Here is a 21,212-nt window from a genome sequence, read left to right as displayed (position 1 = left end):
TTTTTTTTTTTTCCTCCTTACAGGAGTTCCCTCCTTCTTCCCATCCTCCGCCTATTAAAACAAGTCAAGTCTCCCTTGTTAAAAGACCCCATAACGTGGAAGAGGCAGAAAAGCAGCAGCAGCAGCAGGAAAGAAAAAGACGTCTGGAAAATATTACCCGTTTGCTGCTGCTGCTGCTGAGAAACCTCATTGAAACAGTTACTCGGGCAGCAAGGTATCACCAAAGAGACTTTATCTGATGCTGATCTCTCAAACTTTCAGACGCTGCCTTACAACTTCCCCAGGCTCCTGGCTAGCCGGGTTTGAAATAAGATCTTCAGCTTCGACCATGAGAAACTAACTCCTAATTTATTATTCCTAACTTTTTTAATTATTATTATTATTATTTTATGATTATTATTATTATTATTACTATTATTTGGGAAAAAAATCCCACAACTTTGAGCTAGAAACTGAAGCAGAGAAAGACAAATACACGATAATTGTGAAAACACGTGGGAGAAAATGAGTAGGACTGAATAGCCTTACACGATTTTTTTATTATTTTCATTTTTAATTATTTTTTATTTCTGAACGTCTCAGTAAGTCCCTGAAAAGTGCGATTTGTTCTTTTACCTCAAACTTGGAAACTATTCAGCGGGAGCAACGCTACGTGAGACCACACAGTTGGCTGGAGCCCCTCTATGACCAAAGGACAGAAGGACAAACAAGGTAGGTGATTTATGATTATGCTTCTGTCAGCTCAAGAGCAGAAGACCCCCTCCTCCCATCCCCACTATTCAAGGGAGGAAAGCTGGAACAGATCCCCAAAATACGAGTGGGGCTGGGGGAGGATCTTACCGGCTCCTACGCTACACCTATTTCAGCAATGAATAGGACCGTCGTGAGGATGAATGAGGTTTTCAGCTTCAACCCCTCCTCCGTGTAATCCGTTTAAGACATTGCTGAGCTTCGAGAACTGGGGAAGAAAAAAAAAACAAACAAAAAAAAAACCCCAAACTCAAAAAAACCAAAAAAAGCCAACCGCCCCATAAACCCTCTGAAATTAGAATAAAATCGAGCCCAGGCTGGGCAGGCGCTCCGCTGACGGAAAGGCGAGACCTGCTCAGAGCCCAGTCCGGATTCTCTCCGGCCGCCCCTCGCCTTCGCATCCAGGGCCGGGCGGGGACGCGACAGGAGCGGAGGGAGGGCTGGGACTGAGGGAAGGCGGCGAGGCGGCGGGCGTGGGGCTGACGTCCCGCCTCGGACAGCGCTGCCGAGCCGCCGGGCGCCGCGGGGAGGGGAGGGCGGCTTCCCGGGGCAGGACCGGGGGCCGAGGGCTGTGGGGCGGGGGCTGCCCGGAGCTCCCCGCGCCTCACGCCCGCGCCGGGCCCGCCCCAGACGAGGGAGGGCGGCGCCGGGGCGGCGGCGGGGGGCGATGGCAGCGGCGGCACAGCCGGGCCCGGGTCGCTGCCGCGGGCGGGCCCCGTGACGTGGCCGCGCGGGGATCCCCCGGCCCCGCCCGGTGACGCCGCCGCTCCGCCCCGCTGGCCGCGGCGCCGGGCCGGGGTTCCCCCGCTCCGTGTGCAGCCCGCGGCCAGTGCGGGGCCCGGCGCCTCCTGCCCGGCTGCAGAGCCCTCCGTCCCCAGCAGCCCTGCCCGGCTCCTCTGGGAGCGGCGGCTCCTGTGTCTCGGACACGGCCGAGAGCCAGCTCGTCAGAGCCTCGCCGGACTCCGTAGCGATGCTGGCAGAAGGGGACATTGGCCCTTGGGAGGGAATTTACCCCATTTCCCTGCCCCGAGAGGACCCCACTGCAGTACAGCGCTCCTGGTGGGAATTGTCTTAGTCTAGAGAAGACGGAGAGGAGATCTCATGAATGCATATAAATATCTCTAAGGCGGGTGCCAGACTCTTTTCGGTGGCGCCCAGCGACATGACGAGAAGCTATGTCCCTAAACTAAAACACAAGAAGTTTCATCTCAAAAGGAGGAAAAACTTCTTCATGTTGAGGGTGGCAGGACAGCCAAACAGGCTGCCCAAGGGAGGTTGTGGAGTCTCCATCTCTGGAGACATTCCAAACCCACCTGGCCACGTTCTTGTGTCACCTGCTCCAGGTGACCATACCTGGGCAGAAGGTATCAATCTTCACAGGTGCCTTGCAGCCCTAGGGGTTCTGTGATTCTGCAGGACTGCAGTGTCTCCAGATCTCTTAGGGCACTGCTGCCTCTCCATGTTTCACTCAGCTTCATAGTCTTACGTCTTTGGGATCATTTCTCCGTTGGCACCCATGCACTTTTTTGAAAGCACACGTTGTGTGTAATATGGGTGCCTTGGGGGTTCTTTTGAGGGCTAGATAAGGGTAATAAATCTTTCTTACACTACATCCAAGTGTAGAAAAACCTGGGTCAAGGTTTTCCCAGTAGCAAAAGCAGCTCTATTGGATTCAGTGGAGTTTTCCAGGCATGTTCACTAGGAAAAAGACTCAGATCTTCATATTTGTGGCATGAAAGCTCATTTGCTTCATATTTTTGCTATTCAAGATTAGTGTATAGAGCAGCAAAGTATTCCTCCATTCAGTGCAGTGGGTCTTAGTCAAACAAGGTATGACCTGTGCTTCATAAACAAATTACAAGATTATAAACTGTGTACCCTAGATAAATATTTATTTGCTGGATTAAGGCATGAAATAGGTTTGTGCCAAAAGCATCCATGGACTTCATAACCATCAACCAGAAAGCATTTCTAAATTAGATTTTTGCCTAACCACAATCCAAATTATCTGAGTACAAATATGATTTACTTATTGTTTTGTTTCTTGGAGCATTTGTCTGGGGATTTTTTGTTTTGTTTTTTTTTTTTGTTTGTTTTTTTGTTTTTTTTTTTAATTTAATTAGTGTATTATTGTGTACATTAGGGTCAAATCCAACCTGCAGCCACAGAATTCATTCCACATTGGTTACTCAAACCTGTAAGACATTAAATTTGGGCAATTTAGTAGGAAACATACACTGAACAAATAGGAGATTTGTAATTTGCTGATCAAAGCCTGTGCATACAGATAGAGTTTCCCATTATCAGTAATCTTGTTGTTTACTTTTTAATTTAACCTCAGAGTTAACTTCAGTCTTATGTGAGCCCTTTCCAGAAGATCAATAGTCACACGAAATCTTGAAGTTGTAAATAACCAAAATTTCCAGATATGGAATTGTGCTGTAATAAAGGTGTACAAATAGAGAAAAACTTTTCACTTTCCTCTCTGCAGTTTGTAGAATAGAAGAGGGAGTCTGGACTTATGCTTAAGCTATCTTATGCTTATGATTAATATGTACCTATAGTAATTTGTACTCCAATGATATATGATTTAATTTGGAACCAGAATAAGGCTAATAATGAAGTTCAAAATTGTCTGAGAAATTGTAACCATGTACTCCCAGAGAGTGTGTGTATAGGCCCAGATACAGTGTGTGCGGGCACTTACACTCTTGTCATTGAAGCAGCTGCTCTGTGGCAGTCAGTGCTATTATTCTCATAAGGAAATGGGTATTAAGACTTATAAAGATTACATTCTTCCTTTGGTTGTGTGCAAAATAGCCCTTGGTGGCTGTATGCACTTAAAGCCGTGTGTGCTGACTTTTCTGGTGCCCACCTCACTGACCTCAGGCATCCTGCTGAGTTAGAGTTGCATGTTTGTTAGACAGACAAATCCCCACAGACTATACCTTCAGGTGAATATAGACAAGGAAAATAGCAAGGGATGTGTTGGTTATTCTTGGAGCTTTTTGACTAAAAGCATTTATATGGAACTAGAGAACAGGTGGATCTCATATAGCACAAAAAGAGTAGCCTAAGCCTTATGAAGGGTTTTATAGACCTCCAAAAAATTTCTTGCATTATCATGATTTCCATTTTACAGCTGAGGAAGGTGTGACAGAGAGAAGTGGATTCACATATCTAAGATCACCCAACAGGTGAATGACAACACTAGGACGCAAATTCAAATTGTCTAGGCCCTGATCCACTCTAGGTTCTCTTATGTAAGAAATGCAGTGGTTAAGCATTGACATATCCAACAACCTTCATAAGGAGGTTAATCTCTACAATAAATTTGTAAAAAATATACTTGCATTTTTATCTCAAGTGTCCTAGAAATAGCAACTTTTCAGAGAAAGATTTTTTATGCCTTTTCAAAAGAACTGCAAGATAAATTATCCAGTGATTTCCCTCTTCAGCAAAATACCTAAGTGCACACTTATCTTTAATGGTACACTTACATGTTTTGCTGAATTCAAAGCCGCAGCACTAAGGTTGAATAGATATTCAAGAATTCAGCTTTCATACAGGCACATAAAAATGAGATGTTTTCAAAGGTTTTCTGTGCTCAGCACTTCTGGTTTCCACAAAGGTTCCAGACAAAGCTGATCTGTGGATCTCATATGTGAGGTTGATTTGTATTATCAATTCATTTTCAATGAGGAGGTGCTATCAAAGCTGCTGCTACAAATGTCCCCCCTTCAACGAAATTGCTTGAGTTTCTATTGCAAAGCAATAACTGGACACCCAAATTGGATTCCTCTTGAATAAAACTAATTGCAAGGTATACCTCTGGAGGACACTTCAGGTTTTTAGTCCATTGCGTCCACCTATGCTTAGTTCAGAGTGAAGCACAAAAATATATGGAGGGTGGAGTTAGGCTCTCAGCACCAGGTGTTTCTCTTTGCAGATCTGTTTGTGTGGTATTGAACTATTTGCTGATGTGACCACATCCCCCAGTGTCTAGAGAGAGGCACAGCTCTGTGTAACCTTTAAAAGTGAAGGGGACTGTGTGACTGGCTGCATGGTGCCCTCCTAGCTGCTCTATCACTGTCCTCCAGCAGGATGTAGATGCAGAAAATGAGAGGGCAAAACACCTGTTATGTTGAGATAAAGGCAACTTAATAAAGCAAAGTCTGTGGATGAAGCAAAGGAAAACAAAAGATTTGTCCTTTGCTTCTCATCAGCAGATGATGTTCAGCCACTTCCCAGGAAGTAGGGCTTCAGTACCGGAAAACAAATGTCACAACAAATGCTTCCCCCTCCTCCTTTTAGCTTTGTATCCAAGCAGATGTCATATAGTATGGAATATCCCTTTGGTCAGTTTGGGTCAGTTTTCCTGGTTATGTTCCCTCCCAGGACCTTGCCCACCATAGGACACTGGTGTGGGAGAAAATGCTGGAGAGACATCCTGGACGCTGTGGGAACACTGCTCAGCAGTAGCCAAAACACTGTTGTGTTATCAACACCTTCCCAGCTACCAATACAAAATAGAACACTTGGAGGGCTATGGGAAAAAATAATTCCATCTCAGCCAAGCCCAGTACAGGGAAAAATGAGCACATTTGTGACCAAACCTTTATTACTGCCCTCTGGATAGATACTGGCTTTTACAATTTATGGTTTGGGTTTTTCTAAATGTGCTAATTCTTTCAAACAACCTCCCAAATCATTACATGTTAGGTACAAACTTTCTGTGTCTCCCTCTCTTGCTTTTTAATCTTCTGAGGAAAAGCTACCTAGAATTACTATGTGGCAATGTTTGCACATTGCACAGAGAGGGGATTTCTGAAAGAGATGATGCTGTGATATGCATCCCACGTGTTTCAAACAAACCTGACTTCAGTTTGACCCCTGTCACTGGTTCCATGTCCTGTATCAATCGATGCCACCTGATTGCTTCCTTTGTCCTCATAGCAGCTACACAACAGAGGGTGCAAAATTGAACAGGCTGCAGATAATATTGCTGTCTTCTGGCACCAGTGCATGTTGGCTTTCTGGATATCTATTTGCCCCTATTCAGTAATAGTGACAAAATAAGCTTTTTCTTTCTCTTTGCCTCCTGACTTCATAAGGGGATGAACTATCTTCAGCCCCTGTTACTCTCAGAGATGCATGAAACCTGATTAATAGCCATGTGGATGAACTTTGCCACAGGATTTTGGAGGAAGAAAAACTGGTTACTTTATGTAAACACGGAGGTCACCAGTGTTCTTTGCTGAGTAAAGACCCAGTTCAAAACAGGACATAAGAACCTGATGAATTTCAGTGAAGTGTCTAGATCTTATAAAAGTTAGATCTGTGTACCATAACTATGGTAAATGCTAGCCTAAATATTTTTCAGAATAGAGAAAACTGAAGCATATTTTGCTATGTTCTTCTAATTTGAGATCTAAAGCATTATTCAGTCTGAGAAAGGAGTGCTACAGTTAATATCCAGATCATTATATGTAGTGTGTAGGTATCAGTCATTTCTTAATCTAATGTTTTTCATGAAAGCATTGTTAGAATAGTACAACTTTTAGTTACGCCAGTTGTTAATAATGAAGCAAATTCACCTTCATCACAAAGGAGAAATACTCTTTTTGTATATATATTTGGCTTTATCAGGATGCCAAGAGACACAATGCCAAACAGTTCACAGGGTGGACTCTGATGTCAGTGTTCATTTCTTGGTCATGCTTTTCCATAGGAGCCTCCAAAGAAAGGCACTCTTTGCCTGCTACTGTACAGTCACTACAAGGCACTTATATACTTGGCACAGCTTTGTGAATCAAAATGTGTTACTGAATCAGCAGCAGCCTGCACGGTGTTAGGATTTATCATATGGCTTTCACATTTCAGTTCTACTAGATGGGCTGGTGAGCACTGCTCAGAGCCATCCCTGAAAGGAAAGAGCTGCAATGTCATGACAACAAATTGCTCAATAGCAGACTTTGAAGGCTCTTTACATTCATTCACCTTGTGCATGCAACCCTTGGGTCTGCTTGCTGGAGTCTGTGTAAAACTCATACTGGGTTCAGACTACAGGGTCAGGTGAAGGTGCCTGTAAGGGATTTAGGCATCCAAATTGCAGGATAGAATTATTATATTTCATATAATATATTTTTATATATTTTGTGTCAGGCCAAGCTAGATGCTCATAACAGCACTGTCTGATCTGAAAGTCTCTGATGCAGCTGCTGCATAGCTTCAGTATCAGTAAGTTGATAAAGATCATTTCTGCTGGGCAAGCTATCAATACCTTGTGTTAAATCTTGAGAATATTGAGCAACTTTTTCAGTTCCCTTGAGATTCAGTCAATTAAAAGACTATACATAAACCCCTCAATTGCACATACAAAGATGAAGGTTTCTTTGATGAAAGCCAGGAATTTAGATCAAAACACTCTTTATTTTGCTAAGGTTGACAGTGAAATGAAAAAAAAAATGTTTTATTAACATGAGAAATTAATTTCTTGATCTTAAAAGACTGGATTTTTGCAATGGAGAGGATCTGTGCTGTAATGACAAAATCAGAGAATTTGGGTTGTTTGTTTTTTTTTTCCTTTTGTGCAGAAACACTTCATAAGTAGAGCAAAACAACAGCAAATTAATGTAAAAGATACCTGCTACAGTATATAGTCATTCAAATGTAGCCACTCCAGATCTCAATGTAAATCCTGTTTATTTCAGCCATAGAATTCTTAACGTAAGCAGACTTTAGGACCCCAAATGGGAAAGCAGGGTACAAGTGCACCATTAATGAGACATTTACCTTGATATTTGTGACATTTTGCATGCTTGAGAGATTAGTAAACACATGGGCTATTTTACTTCGAGGTAATCTAGAGGGGATCCATTACTTAATCTGTTTTCTAAAGCAAGTCTGTTTTGGGCACTGAGTTTCAATTCACCTATAGTGGTGGTAAGCTGTCTTTTATTACGCATCTTTATGACCCCTGCTGTGAAAGATTTTCAGACAGGCCAGAACAGGGAGGGTCCCTTTTGCTGGTGAATGATTACAGCACCTGTCAGATCCCAGCCTTAAGTATTCAAGGAAGTCCTAGAGATAGGGTCCAATTTCTTTAACAGTGCCTCCAAATATACATTTAAGAGGCTTCCTCCTGTCTTGGAATTTAAGACCCTAAATAGCCAGTGGAAAAAGACAAAAGTCTTTGTAACCTCAGACATCATGCTTGCCTAGTTTATTTTTATGTTGTAAGTGATTCTGTGTTGACTTTTTTGTTTCAAGCCTGTAACTTTTCAGACATATATATAGTTGATGACAGCTATGCTGCTGCATCTTGGTAGTAATTGTTCAAGAATGAGTTAAAAACATATATGATGTAAGGAAGTCCTGTTCCAGCTTCAGCTTTGGCTAACAGATGGTGAAACAAACATAAGCAGCAGATGAGTGAGATGATAACAGCAAGGAAAATATGAATAATAGCAAGAAAACACAAATATTAAATCCTTTACTCTGAGAGGACCTAATTCAGCAAAATATTCAAGCATGAGTTTTATTGACCTGCAACACATTTGCTGGGTTAGCCTTAAGCAGACATCATCTGTTTTATGTCCCTCATATAAAATGCATCTATTGACAGAAAATGTTGTCATTAACTTCTTACAATTCTGAGAAAGCTGTTGTGTAAAATGGGTAATGTGATTGTCAGAAAAGGTATTTAGGTACCAATAAATTCCACCTGCCCACCTGTCCATTTGTTTCGAGAATGCCAGAGCACCCTCCAGGCCAGACAGTTGCTCCATAGTCCAGAGTTTAGGTTAGAAGATTTTACAGCCAGGTAATCTAAACATGTAGAAGTGGTCAGAATCAGCTGATGTCCTAGCAAATTTCTGAGTCCAGGTTGGAGTGTTGGCTCTGTTAAATTTATGCATATTTTTGCCACAGACTTAATGTCAGTTAAGCTTTAGCCTCAATACACACACGCTCACGTGTGCATGAGTCTATGTACATGCTATATGAATAATACATTTTTGCAATGGTATTGAGAAGACCTTTTAAAGCAGATGTCTGATTATATAAATATAAATTACAAATATAGTCAGACATCTGTTTAAAAACTTATAAATACATTCAGGCATCTGTTTTAAGAATGTCTTTCCAATATTTTTGCAAACATAACTAAGCGACAGAAACAATTCAGGGTGGGATGCAGTCATGATATGGATAAGGGATGAGGAGGGGCTGCCCAGACATTCAGCTGTTCCACTCTCCTGTGGCCACATGAAGTGAATGGTAGCCCAAAAGCCCCTTCTCCAACCTCCTCAGGATAATATGACACAGTGTCTTATCCAACCATCCCAGGCTGCCAAAATAAGATCCTGACACAGACAGCACCTTCTGTGACAGCACTGAGAGTAGCAGAAAACATCTCTGCTACATTAAGTCTGTTTGGATTTGGTTCTTTACATGGAGGAAGTACTGCAAAGAGATGTTACATTGAACAAGGGGATGCAGTGAGTCTGAGAACCAGAAGCTCAGGGTTTACCTGTTGATGCTGAGATCTGTGTTGCAGCCACATGCACCCCTAATGTCTTTTATCAGCAAGTGGTGGCTCTGCTAATGGTTTCTCTACTTCTTTGCAGATGTATTGTGAGAGGTTTATATGTATCCTGAGAATACTTGGAACCACACTCTTTGGGGTGTCCCTCCTGCTAGGAATCACCGCTGCTTACATTGTGGGCTACCAGTTCATCCAAACAGACAACTACTACTTCTCCTTTGGACTCTATGGTGCTATCCTGGCATCACATCTCATCATCCAAAGCCTGTTTGCCTACCTAGAGCACAGGAAAATGAAACGGTCGCTAGAGACTCCAATCAAACTAAACAAAACAGTTGCCCTTTGTATTGCTGCCTATCAAGAAGATCCTGACTACTTAAGAAAATGTTTACTTTCTGTAAAAAGATTGACCTACCCTGGAATTAAAGTTGTTATGGTCATTGATGGGAACTCAGAAGACGACGTTTACATGATGGACATTTTCACTGAAATCATGGGTAGGGACAGTTGTGCCACTTATATCTGGAGTAATAACTTCCACGACAAAGGTCCGGGTGAGACAGAGGAGTCTCACAGAGAGAGCATGCAACACGTATCTCAGCTGGTCCTGTCCAACAAAAGTGTTTGCATCATGCAGAAATGGGGTGGAAAAAGAGAAGTAATGTACACAGCATTCAAAGCACTGGGGAGAAGCGTGGATTATGTACAGGTAGGTATTAGAGCACCAGGTCAGTGCCAATTCAAACACACTTTGAAAGAAAGCAGCTTTTGTATATTTTGTGCAGCATGTTAGAGGCCATCCTAGTCCCTGATGAACACAGTGCTCCTTTCAGTCTGTTTGGAAACAGCTTGACCGTTAAAAGGGTATTTTGCTACCTTTTAAAATGGCCAGTCTATCTGTGACATTTTTAAATCTGTGCACCAGGTACTGGAGAAATCTGAAATCCTTCCCCTGCCTTCAGTACTGGCCCCTCATCCAAATGGTTTTGCTTCAGACAAAGCCAGTGACCTCCTGAAAGCCCCATCTTAACTCCTGTAGGTGAAGGTCTCGAGTAAGGCTTTATTTGGTGAGTTTGTTAGCAGCCCCATATACGAGCAGACAGATATTTGGTCTCACTAGGGAATATCCTGAAGAAGTGGTGAGGTCTGTAAAAAAGATGGGGATATATTTTTAGGGCTTTGAAGGCTGTGTGGAGTAGTCAATAAAAGAGTTAATGTGTAGATTTGAAAGAAAATTTCTTCAACTAAAGCCTGAAGAAGCTTTTGCTTCATCACTTACAGCTGCATTACCTCACTCACTGCAACTTGGCCTTTAAGGCCCTTATGACACACTACTCACTTAGAAATGAGTTAGGCTGGGTCCTCTCTCCCTGTTTCCAAAGCAGCAGAGGCACATATCTTTCCAGCTGCCTTGAATTCCCTGAAATATTGTCTATGTTTTTGCCTTACCTACATGGAAGCTGTTTGCTCCTGCAAACAGCCCTGCTGACTGTGGGAAGGGGAAGGGGTCATGTGTGGAGGAAGGTAGGTGGGATCAAATCCTCTGCCTGGACACTGAGGACCCTTCCTTAGAAATCTAGGCCAAGAGGGCTCATTTGACTAATGCCACTGAATGGGAGAGATGATTTTCTTAATGAACCACCCTCAGTTTTTTCCAGCTTCTCCCACACTCAGAGCATCCAGCAGTGTCCTGCAGTGGAGCAGCAGCTCCCCGCGAGGTGCTCTCTGCTGGCTCACATCAGGGCAGCTGCATGGCTGAGCCACATGTGTTTCTGGGGCCGGTGCCCAGCCTTGTGTGGGTGTGTGTGCACGCCCTGCACAGCACAGCCCCCATGTGCAGTGTCCTAGGGACCTGGAGAGGCTGCCAGTAGCTGGGCTGAGAGCAGCGAGTCTTCAGTGCACAGGAGGGGCAGAAACTGAAGAGTGCCAGGAATCACTCTGTTATTGGAGCTAGGAAAGTAAGGCCAAGATTTAAAACCCATCCTCTACCACTTCCCAAACTGAAACTGATTGATTCTTTCAAAACAATGGGCTGAAGCTCTCCATTGTCTGTGCTTTGGTTTTGTGCTGTGAGGAACTATGATGGGATAAAAATGCTGATTTTCTTTATTAGCATGGGTTTGTAATCACTTCACACAGACATACCAGACTGAAGAGAACGAAGGCAGAGAGGAAGCAAATTCATTGCAAATTTCCTCACTCAGTCCAGCTCTTTTATATTTCAGGGAACCTGGAAAAAAGTGTTTCTATTTCAACAGTCGTAGCAAAAACTCAGAAAATAGAAGATATATTTCTGTCCAGTTAACACTCCTGACCTGGCTCAGAAGTTCTAATGAATTTGTCAGGGACTGTAGTGCTGCTGTGAGTGGAGTCTGCAGTACTGACTAATGCCACAGTCACATCTACAGTCACATCTGTAGTAGAAATGCAGCCCTTTGGTGGCCCTGGCTACTGCAGAGTCATAAAAAAATGCAGCTAAAATGTGGCTTTATTTATGAATGAATAAAGGTTGACATGTTTCAAATGGTCCTTTGGGGTGACCCAGGGTAAATTACTTTAAACAAGCCAAATATTTCAAGGGCTAAGCAGTCTGCATCAATGATTAAGCACTTTAAAAGGTGGCCAGTCCACATTGCTGCCCAACCCCAAAATTGTAGGCCTTATAGTTCTTAAAAGACACCCTGGAATTATGAACAGGCAATCATAAACTGTCAGACTAGTGCTGATAACGAGCTGTTACTCATTAGTGGTGTCTCATTAAGTACTGGGAACTGCTGTGAAGGCTTGTTTCCATCCTAGAAAAGTTTATGAGTGTGCAAGTAATCAGGTGGAGGAGTTAAACTGGCAGGTATTATCAGTGCAGTGCTGTGAGGTAGCCAGGGTGCAATTCATCTTGGCGTGATGGAAGTGCCTGTGTGGACAGCCCAGTGCTGTCTGAACACAGAGCAGCCTGGATAAAGTGTCACTGCCCATGGCAAGGAACAGAACATCTCCCTTAAGGTCAGCTGTCCCTTTCATGTAACTGTGAGCCAAGGCACTCGGCCCTTGTGTGGAAAGATGGCAAATTGTCTCTTGGGCTGTCCTGGGCACACCCTGGCTAGGCAGGTGTCAGTGCTCATTTGGGCTCCTGTCTGTGTTTCTCTGGGTGTGTCCTCTGTTCACCCGCAAAAACCTCATCCAGATGGAAAGTGATGGCTTCTTAGATTTGTCCCAGAAATCCAGACATACCCACTGTGCTGCCATGCCCAGGACATGTGAGGGTATTTTGTTCAAGAAGTCAGAGTTTTCAGGATTCCTCATCTCTAAAAAATTAGTGATGTGGATCATGGGCAGACTTTTCTGCTATAGATAAAGACATCTGATGGGGTGGGAGCTGCTCAAGTGACAGGTGCTGGAGGGAAAGCAAAGGGGCTGGGAGGCAGCTGATCCCAGCCCACCACTCATGGTCACAAGGAATGGCATGCTTGTCACTGCCTGGGCACCCTGGGAATTCAGCAAACTTACAGATTCCCTGTGCAAAACACTCAGCAACAGGTTTGTCCAGGAAGGCCCAGGTAAAAGTATAGGCATTATTTCCCCTCTTCAGCAGAATTGTTTTGCTCACTGTCACCTATGCCACTGATGACAGTTTTCCACTAAAGCTGGAGTCACACCTTGGCCAGGTTAAAAAGATGCTGTGAGGAGAGAAGATGGATGCATCAAGTTAGTGGGAGCTGGAGATGCTTGTGGCTTTTCTCCTGATAGAGATATGAGAGCTTTCATCACCTTTCTCCTCTTGGCCCCTTCTGAGCAAGCACAGAGGGGAGCATGTTGGCAGTCTCAGCTGCATCCAAAGCTATCCTGTCCAACTGTCCTGGGTACCCTCCTTTTGAGTCTGGTCCAGAGCAGAGCCACAGTGCTCTCCTCTCCCTTCACAGAGCAGACACAAATGTTACCTCTCCCCTGGAGTGAGAGGGCTTAGGTTGATTGAAAGTTTGCATGAAAGGAAACCAAAATTAGCACACCCATTACAAAGCCTCAGCAGAATCTGTCTTAATATGCTGCTTATGCAGAGCTACTGACTTGCTCCTACTGACCCAGTTTGAAGTCACAGGAATGCAATGTGGGGACAAATTGGAGGCAGTATGAGAATTTGTAGGGTGGGATCCAGCTGGTCAGAGGGGTGTTTCTGGGACAGTCTCTGCTCCAGTTCCTAGGTGTCTGTGAAATGAGCTCACACACGATGTGGCCAGTTCTTTCAGCTGCAGGAACTGCAGCAAGGAGACACCCTCTTGTTTTAAACAGACTGCAGCCCGAGTCATTCTCAGAGCAAATGAAAGCATTGCCAGCTGCCTCACAGACCAGCCAGCCTGTCTGAGCCCTCCTCCTACTCTCCAGGGGAAAGCCAATTTCCTAATGTACACAGTGTTTAGTTGACTAGGAGTGTTTGTGTAGCTGAAATGCCTTGTGTGTCATCTACTTCTGCCTTGGTCTTTTGGAGTACTGAACTTCAGGACTCACGCCTTCTGGCCTTATATATTTTTTCATAAGAATTCCAGAGGAAAATAGCAAATAATTTCTCTACATCAAATGTCAAATCCCTGCACTACTAATAACACATCATACATCTGAAATTAAAAATGAGTTTGTTCTGAAATACGAGATACATATTTTACATGAATTGCTAAAGCCTTCTGTGAGTGAAAATACTATTAGATTTCTTCCCAGACTCCTACTTGGCTTTTTTTCTTTTTAATAACAACTGCCTGGGATTTAACTCCTTGCTCCTTCTCTTACATGGCAGTGGGAAGCATCTGACTAGGGTGCTCCAACCATGCAGCTTATGCAGGGAAATTCTATGTCAGAGCAGAACAGGAATCTGCTGCATGCCCACAGAGACCATCTTACTCTGCAGTCCCCCATATCTTACTCAAAGAAGCCAGTCCAGTGTGCCAATAAAACAAATGGAGCTGATACAGAGAATTGTTTGTGTGCATAGCCTTAACAAGCTCTGTGTTTTGTGCAGCACTATGCCTTGCTGCCTGGTACAAGTGACCTTTAACAGAAACATCAGTGCAGACTTCAAAGTCAGATTTAATTGCATTCAGGAGAAAATGCATTTAGAGTCATTATAACCACTTGCATGGTTTTTATTTTCTTCTGTGGTGTTAACAGAAAAAAAATTTCTTGTTTTTAACCCATTTTTGTTCTTGTTTTTTTCTTACTTGTAGGTCTGTGATTCAGATACAATGCTTGATCCAGCCTCATCAGTGGAGATGGTAAAAGTTTTAGAAGAAGATCCAATGGTTGGAGGAGTTGGAGGTGATGTGCAGGTGAGTACAACAATTTTCAGATTAACAGAAGTGTTTCAGCAACTATTTGCATTGCAACAGATTCCTCTGCCTGAACTAGCATTAAATATAATTTATGTGTATACTCTATGTGCATATATATATGTGATGCCATTATAGACGCTCTTATCATACCTTAATCTTTTAGTTCATTGAATGGAAACTCTTCTTGGATATGAGCACTGTATGGTTTTAACATCCATAGCAAGCAAACAAATAATATTCTGCCCCCCTATATGTGAAAAGGGGGGCATTGGCATTGTCCGGACTGTTGTGGCATCTTTGAGTCTCTGGGTATAGCTGCTTGCTCAAGATACCAAAGAAAAGCTACAGGGGAGCAGAGAATTGAGAACAGGTCTCCCAAAGCCATGTCCAGCAACTTCAAGCACTTCAATTATATTTACTGACTACTAGCAGCCAAGGTTGCTAGAAATAAAAGTAATTTTGAAACACTGTGCACTGTGCACTCTGTGTGTTGCTGGGTCTCCCATGTCTGTCAGGCAGGGCAATAGAAAACTTCCAAGTCAGACCAGCTCCATGTGTGTTAGGATTTTTCAGCATTACTGAATTTAGCTGATTACTACAGCAAAAGGCTGTTGGTTCCCTTTCACATAACTGCTTCTGCTGCAATTTATAAAGAGAAATGTGTATGAGTATTTCAGTTGGCCTTAGGATCAGTCCTCCATACTCAGTTGGGCTTTTTATGTGAGACAGAGGAGAAAAAACCTTATAAATGAGCAAGAACTTACTAATGAACACCCGAGTAGTCAGACGTATTTCGGGCATGTGGCTTGTAACTCCAGAAATTAGGATTCCCACAGAAACCTGAATAGCTTTGGAGTTCTAGACTGTCCACAAACCAGGCATACACAGCCTATGCATGTGAAATTCCAGGCATGTGTGAGTGACTACAAGTGAGGGGAAGCAGTACAGGTTCAGCTGTGACAGTGAAGGTTCATAAGCATCTGAATTTGGAAGGATGTGTGTCCTCTGTGCAGAAAGGTGACAGAATGAAGCCTCTGGGCTTTTTTTTTTCCCCCAGTTCATTTTCCAGCATACACCAAATACATTTGAGCCAGGCTTGAGCCTATCCCCAAGCCATACTGCTTCTAATACTTTCTGGAATTAAAACTGACAGAAATTAGGATCACCAGAGCAAAAGATTATTTTTTTCTAGTTTCGGAGCAATGCATTATAGTTGTAGAAGGCCAAAGATCCACACATTTCTTCGTCACATCCTCTGGCACGAGGTGTGTGTTGAGAACCTGGATGTGAAGCCACAGACTTGCGCATCTGCATGTGCTCATACATCTACTGAGTGTTCAGACTGGTTGTGCAGTTGGGTTGTGCAGAACAGAAAGACTGAGACATTTATGGGGCCTGAGCAAGACTCTACTGGAGTATCACCATATGTCTTGGGGCAAGGTAACAGGCTGGTACTGCAGAGACAGAACAGGTTACTCCTCAGAGGACCTAATGCTGGAAATGGAAACATAGTTCAGGGTTAAACCTCTAGGGCTAACCTTATGATACCAAAAATGTAGGGAAAAGACCATGTGCTCAGCTTTTCTCATGTTCCAGCATTGTTTTGGGAGGGCTGGAAGGAGTCCTGTGGATCCCAGAGATGTGCTTGGGCAGAAAAGCAGCAGGAGGCCATGAACTCCCAAGCTCCTCTTGGGAACGTCTAAATGCAGCAGGTCTTTAACTGGGAGCAAAAGGGAAGGAAGAATGACACAGAAAATAAGGAGATTTCTTGGTGGAGAGTAGGAAAGGTTTCAAGGAAAAAAAGAACTTCTCGGTGAAACAGACATTTGAAAGTTTCATCTCACCCTTCCTGACAATGTCCTGGCTGAAATGTTTGCATAGCTCCTGGATTTGCCATGAGTTGGACACAGGAGTGAGGTTCCCACCACATTTCATCTAATGGTACTCTAGTCTCAGCAAATTCCTTATTGATCCAATGTGCACATTTTCTGTTTTAAGAGCTCATCTAAAGGGAATTTTTTTTTTTTATTTTGCAGATTTTGAACAAATACGATTCCTGGATCTCCTTTCTGAGCAGCGTGAGATACTGGATGGCATTTAACATTGAAAGAGCCTGTCAGTCCTACTTTGGCTGTGTACAGTGCATCAGCGGACCTCTGGGAATGTACAGAAACTCTTTACTCCATGAATTTGTGGAAGATTGGTACAATCAAGAGTTTATGGGCTCCCAGTGCAGCTTTGGAGATGACAGGCATCTAACTAACAGAGTGCTAAGTCTGGGCTATGCAACAAAATACACAGCTAGATCCAAGTGCCTTACGGAAACACCGATAGAGTATCTCAGGTGGCTGAATCAGCAGACCCGCTGGAGTAAATCCTACTTTAGAGAGTGGCTTTATAATGCCATGTGGTTCCACAAGCACCATTTGTGGATGACCTATGAAGCTGTAATCACTGGATTCTTTCCTTTCTTCCTTATTGCCACAGTCATTCAGCTCTTCTACAGAGGAAAAATCTGGAACATTCTCCTCTTCCTGTTGACAGTTCAGTTAGTTGGCCTGATAAAGTCTTCCTTTGCCAGCTTCCTTAGGGGCAATATTGTCATGGTTTTCATGTCACTCTACTCAGTGTTGTATATGTCAAGTTTACTGCCAGCAAAGATGTTTGCAATTGCCACGATAAACAAAGCAGGGTGGGGCACGTCAGGAAGGAAAACCATTGTAGTTAATTTTATAGGACTCATTCCAGTCTCCATTTGGTTTACAATCCTCCTAGGTGGCGTAATCTTCACTATTTACAAGGAATCAAAAAAGCCATTTTCTGAGTCAAAACAGACAGTTCTCATCATTGGCACAATACTCTATGCATGTTACTGGGTTTTGCTTTTGACTTTGTACATGGTTCTTATCAACAAATGTGGCAGGCGGAAGAAAGAGCAACAACACTACGACATGGTGCTAGACGTATGATGTTTCTGTGGGAAGTTACCCAGAGTTGTAAAGCAACCCAACGACCTTGTAGTATCTGTGGCATCAGACATATGTTGCCAAGGGAAATGGATCACTGCTGCTGGGAATAGGACACTTATATTCCTCTGGGTTCATTTTCATCCTGCCAAAGTAAGGAGAAAAAAAAAGAAAAAAAAAAGGAAAAAAAAATTATTTTTTTTTTTTGTTTCCAAGGGGGGAAGGACGCAAACCACACAGTTACGACCTGTTCACAAGAAAAGGGGAGAACTTCTATGTTTATGCACTTTTTTATTGTGCATATGCCTGACAGTGTTACATTCTATATACCTCACTGGTCATGCTTATGTGTGTGGACAGAAAGAAAGGGAGTTTGGAGAAACAAGAAAAGGACCGTACAACCCCTTGCAACCTAATTTATGAACTTCTCTTTTTTTATAGTTCTGTTTATAGGAAGGGTCTTTTGTTTTAGGCTGCCAAATGTAATGCCAAAGGTAAATTTTAAGAGGCCATTGGCTGAGCTGTATTTTTATATTATTGTATTATTTGTGTGTGTGTATTTTTAAGCCAACTTTTTTTTTAAATCACATATTTTATATTTTACTATCTGCCAAAAAAAGCTGCCTCCCCAACATTTTGTTCTTTAGCCTTTTAGAATATATTTGGGGACAAAAAAATCATACATTCTCCCCCCAAATTTCTGCTGAAATGATATTGTTCACAACAGAAAGAATAAAAAGTCTCTCTGCATTTTTGCAACTAATGAATAGTTATTTCTGTGAAAAAGCATTTAAATGTGCTCTTTTAAGGCATTTATTAGGAAAGGCCCAAAGTTGTCAGGTTTTACATACAAGCTATTTGTGCATAATAAAAGGCCAAAGGGGTAGATATGTGCAATTTGGGGTTTTTGTTTTGGTAACATTGTGAAAGGGAAATTTCCTTCTCTGCTGAGAATATCCCTGGCATGCACAATAAACAATAAGGCAAGGCAGGCCTCCATGCCACTGGAAAAGACATTACTATGGAAAGCCTCCCACTGATTTTATTTGGGACCTGAGCAGTCAAAAACTTCTGATCTGGAAAAATATTGGGCATCTGAAACTGCTATTGAATTCACTGATGGTCATAGTTGTTCATAATCTGCTAGTACCGAAAACCTTACCAACATTTTCAAAATGTGTGTGTTGTACTATAAACCTTCCACAGAGCCCTTCATACAGTTTACAGGAAATAAACACATCACCTTGTCTGACATCCAGGGTAATACAGACCCCAGTACTGAGCCAAATAATTTGTTTTTGACTACAGCATATCTACCAGAAAATAAGCCAATTTTTTTTAATCAGAAAACATCAAGCCTTAGCAAATGCATCACTTCCTTGGTGCCTAATAATCAGTCTTGGACATTTATTTTGGACCATAGTTTTGAGAAATAATATTCAGGACTAAATTCTGCAGATGTTCACCAGCCAAAGGAATGTGGCATTGAGCCCTAATATACTTTATAAAGAGCAACAGAAAGACCAGCTGCCCTTTTTAGATTCTGGTATTAAAAGCACTGTGGTAAAGCAGAAATCAGCATATGATGCTTAAAGAACTCAGAAGCATTTTCAGCTTCTCTTTTTTATGCAGACATGAATAGATTCTGCTGTAGAATGAACTGCACACACACTACCTTATTGTCTGATTATCTTGAGGTACATGATTGCTTGAAAGTCATACTAATATTATGTTAATGATTGGAGAGTTGATTCATGTTGATTACAAAATAGAACAGTATTAAAAAGAAGCAAGAGAAACGGTAAAAATCAAAAAAACTTGACTATGCCTTTTAACTATTTATGATGTAAGTTAAAGCTTGGGTTAACATTCAAATGTCAAATAAATCTTCTCATTCTATAAAAAGATTGAATTAATTGCCTGTATTTATTCTAGCAATTATTCAATGTATTTACAATATAGGTTGTATAGTATAATTGTTACGTTCATAAATAAAATATTTTTGATAAGATTACGACTAATTCATGGTATTTCTCACTAGCACTTGTACTTTGAAGCCACAGATCTGCACAGTTTGTTGTTTGCATGTCACCAGCCTGATTTCCAATGGGAATTTGCCATGGAGTGCCCATGGAGTGCAATGCCTCCAAGCCTGAGGAGGCTGGGGATGGTCCCTGCTCTGAGAGGTAGAACAGAGCATAGGCAGCACTCAGAGTCTCTGCCAGCAGCTGCTAGATCAATTCAGTCAAAACACTTCCTTCCCTTTTTCCTCAGCTTCCTGATTTACAAAACAGGAATAGCAATCCAACTTCCTTTTGGGAAGCCCTTTGAAGTTTATGGCTGAAGTACTTTAGTACTTTACATAGGAGCTGATGCCCTCGTGTCCACTGGAAATTATCACCCTCCATAGCCTGGGAAACAGAGGAGGACAGGTCCATTGTCTTCTCCTGCTCCTCATTACTGCTGTTTGTCAAGCCCCCTTTGCCCTGGCACAGCTGAAGTGCAGCTGTGTATTTTCTGTCACTGAAGGTTATGGGCAGCAGCCCCTGCTGCAGGGACATGGGGCAAAGTGAAATCTCACACAGACCTGCCACAGGTCAGTTATTTAGGAGACAGCTTTCTCAGCCTGTGCCCAGTATTGAGTTCCCCAGTACAGGGACATCATTGATAAACTGCAGCAAGTTCAGTCCAGGTTGGTTTAGGCTGGAGTGGAGGGTCTGAAACACCTGGGCTGGTTGGGCTGGATGAGGGATGGCTTTGGCCAGGAGGACCCTAAGGTCACATCCAACACCAATAGGAGGATTTTCAGGAAAATGGTTCCAGGCTCTTCACAGTGCTGCTTGGTTTGACAGTGAAAGACTCCAAGTTGAAAGGGGAGAGGTTCAGGGTTCAGCCTGGATATGAACAGGGACTTCTTCCCCATGAAGACACCTAAGCAGGTTGCAAGGACAGTCCATTCTCCCTCCATCCTGTGGGAGTTTCAAGACTAAACTAGGTAAAGTCCTGAGATGCTTGGTCTGACCTTGGAGCCGCCCCTACTATAAGCAAGGGGTTGGGGTAGAGATATGAACTCTCCTGTCATCCTTTCTGAAGCAGGTGCTGACAGCTCCCACCCTCACGGAGGCTCATTTCATCTCTGTTCCAAACACATCCATCCTGACCCCAGGCACAAATAACTCAGCAGCAGCTGGTACTGAGTACCCAAAAAATCAGAGCCCTTCCTGTGACTGGGTCACTCTTCTCAATGTGTTGAGCTGTTTAGAAAAAGGTTCCAGCAGAAAAATAGAGTATGAAACAGTTCATATTGAAAGTGTTCCCAAACAAATTAAGATTTTTAATAACATTTCCTGGTTTTCATTATTAGAAAATATATTTTTGAGACCTCTGTCAAAAGAAGAAAACATATTAAAGGAAATATTCATGGTCTGTTTTGAACATTTTTCACAATACAGATTTTTTTTAGTCACCTCTGATAGACAGATGGTGCTGAAAAATGCCCCACAAATTATGAATTCTACATAAAAGTTTAAAAACAACCTTCCAAAAAAATGCCATGAATTGGCAATATCTCAAATTATAAATCATTTCCATAGTAGACTAATTTGGGTTTGAGAGCATCTGTTTGCAGAGACC

At 42.7% G+C, this 21,212-nt stretch overlaps 1 protein-coding gene across 1 annotated transcript; it reads left to right on the top strand.

Annotated features, from left to right (window-relative positions):
- Nucleotides 1-86: 86 nt before the first annotated feature.
- On the top strand, nt 87-19,590 carry HAS2 (hyaluronan synthase 2). The gene is made up of 4 exons (XM_015620121.2): nt 87-711; nt 9,381-10,007; nt 14,509-14,610; nt 16,650-19,590. The coding sequence occupies exons 2-4, from the start codon at nt 9,381-9,383 to the stop codon at nt 17,580-17,582; spliced, it is 1,662 nt and encodes a 553-aa protein (XP_015475607.1). The 5' UTR covers nt 87-711; the 3' UTR covers nt 17,583-19,590.
- The last annotated feature ends 1,622 nt before the right edge of the window (nt 19,591-21,212 follow it).

This window comes from Parus major, chromosome 2 (assembly GCF_001522545.3).
Source record: "Parus major isolate Abel chromosome 2, Parus_major1.1, whole genome shotgun sequence".
Classification (NCBI taxonomy): Eukaryota; Metazoa; Chordata; class Aves; order Passeriformes; family Paridae; genus Parus; species Parus major.
Note: the sequence above shows the minus strand (reverse complement) of the source record. Positions and strands in the feature narration are given on the sequence as shown.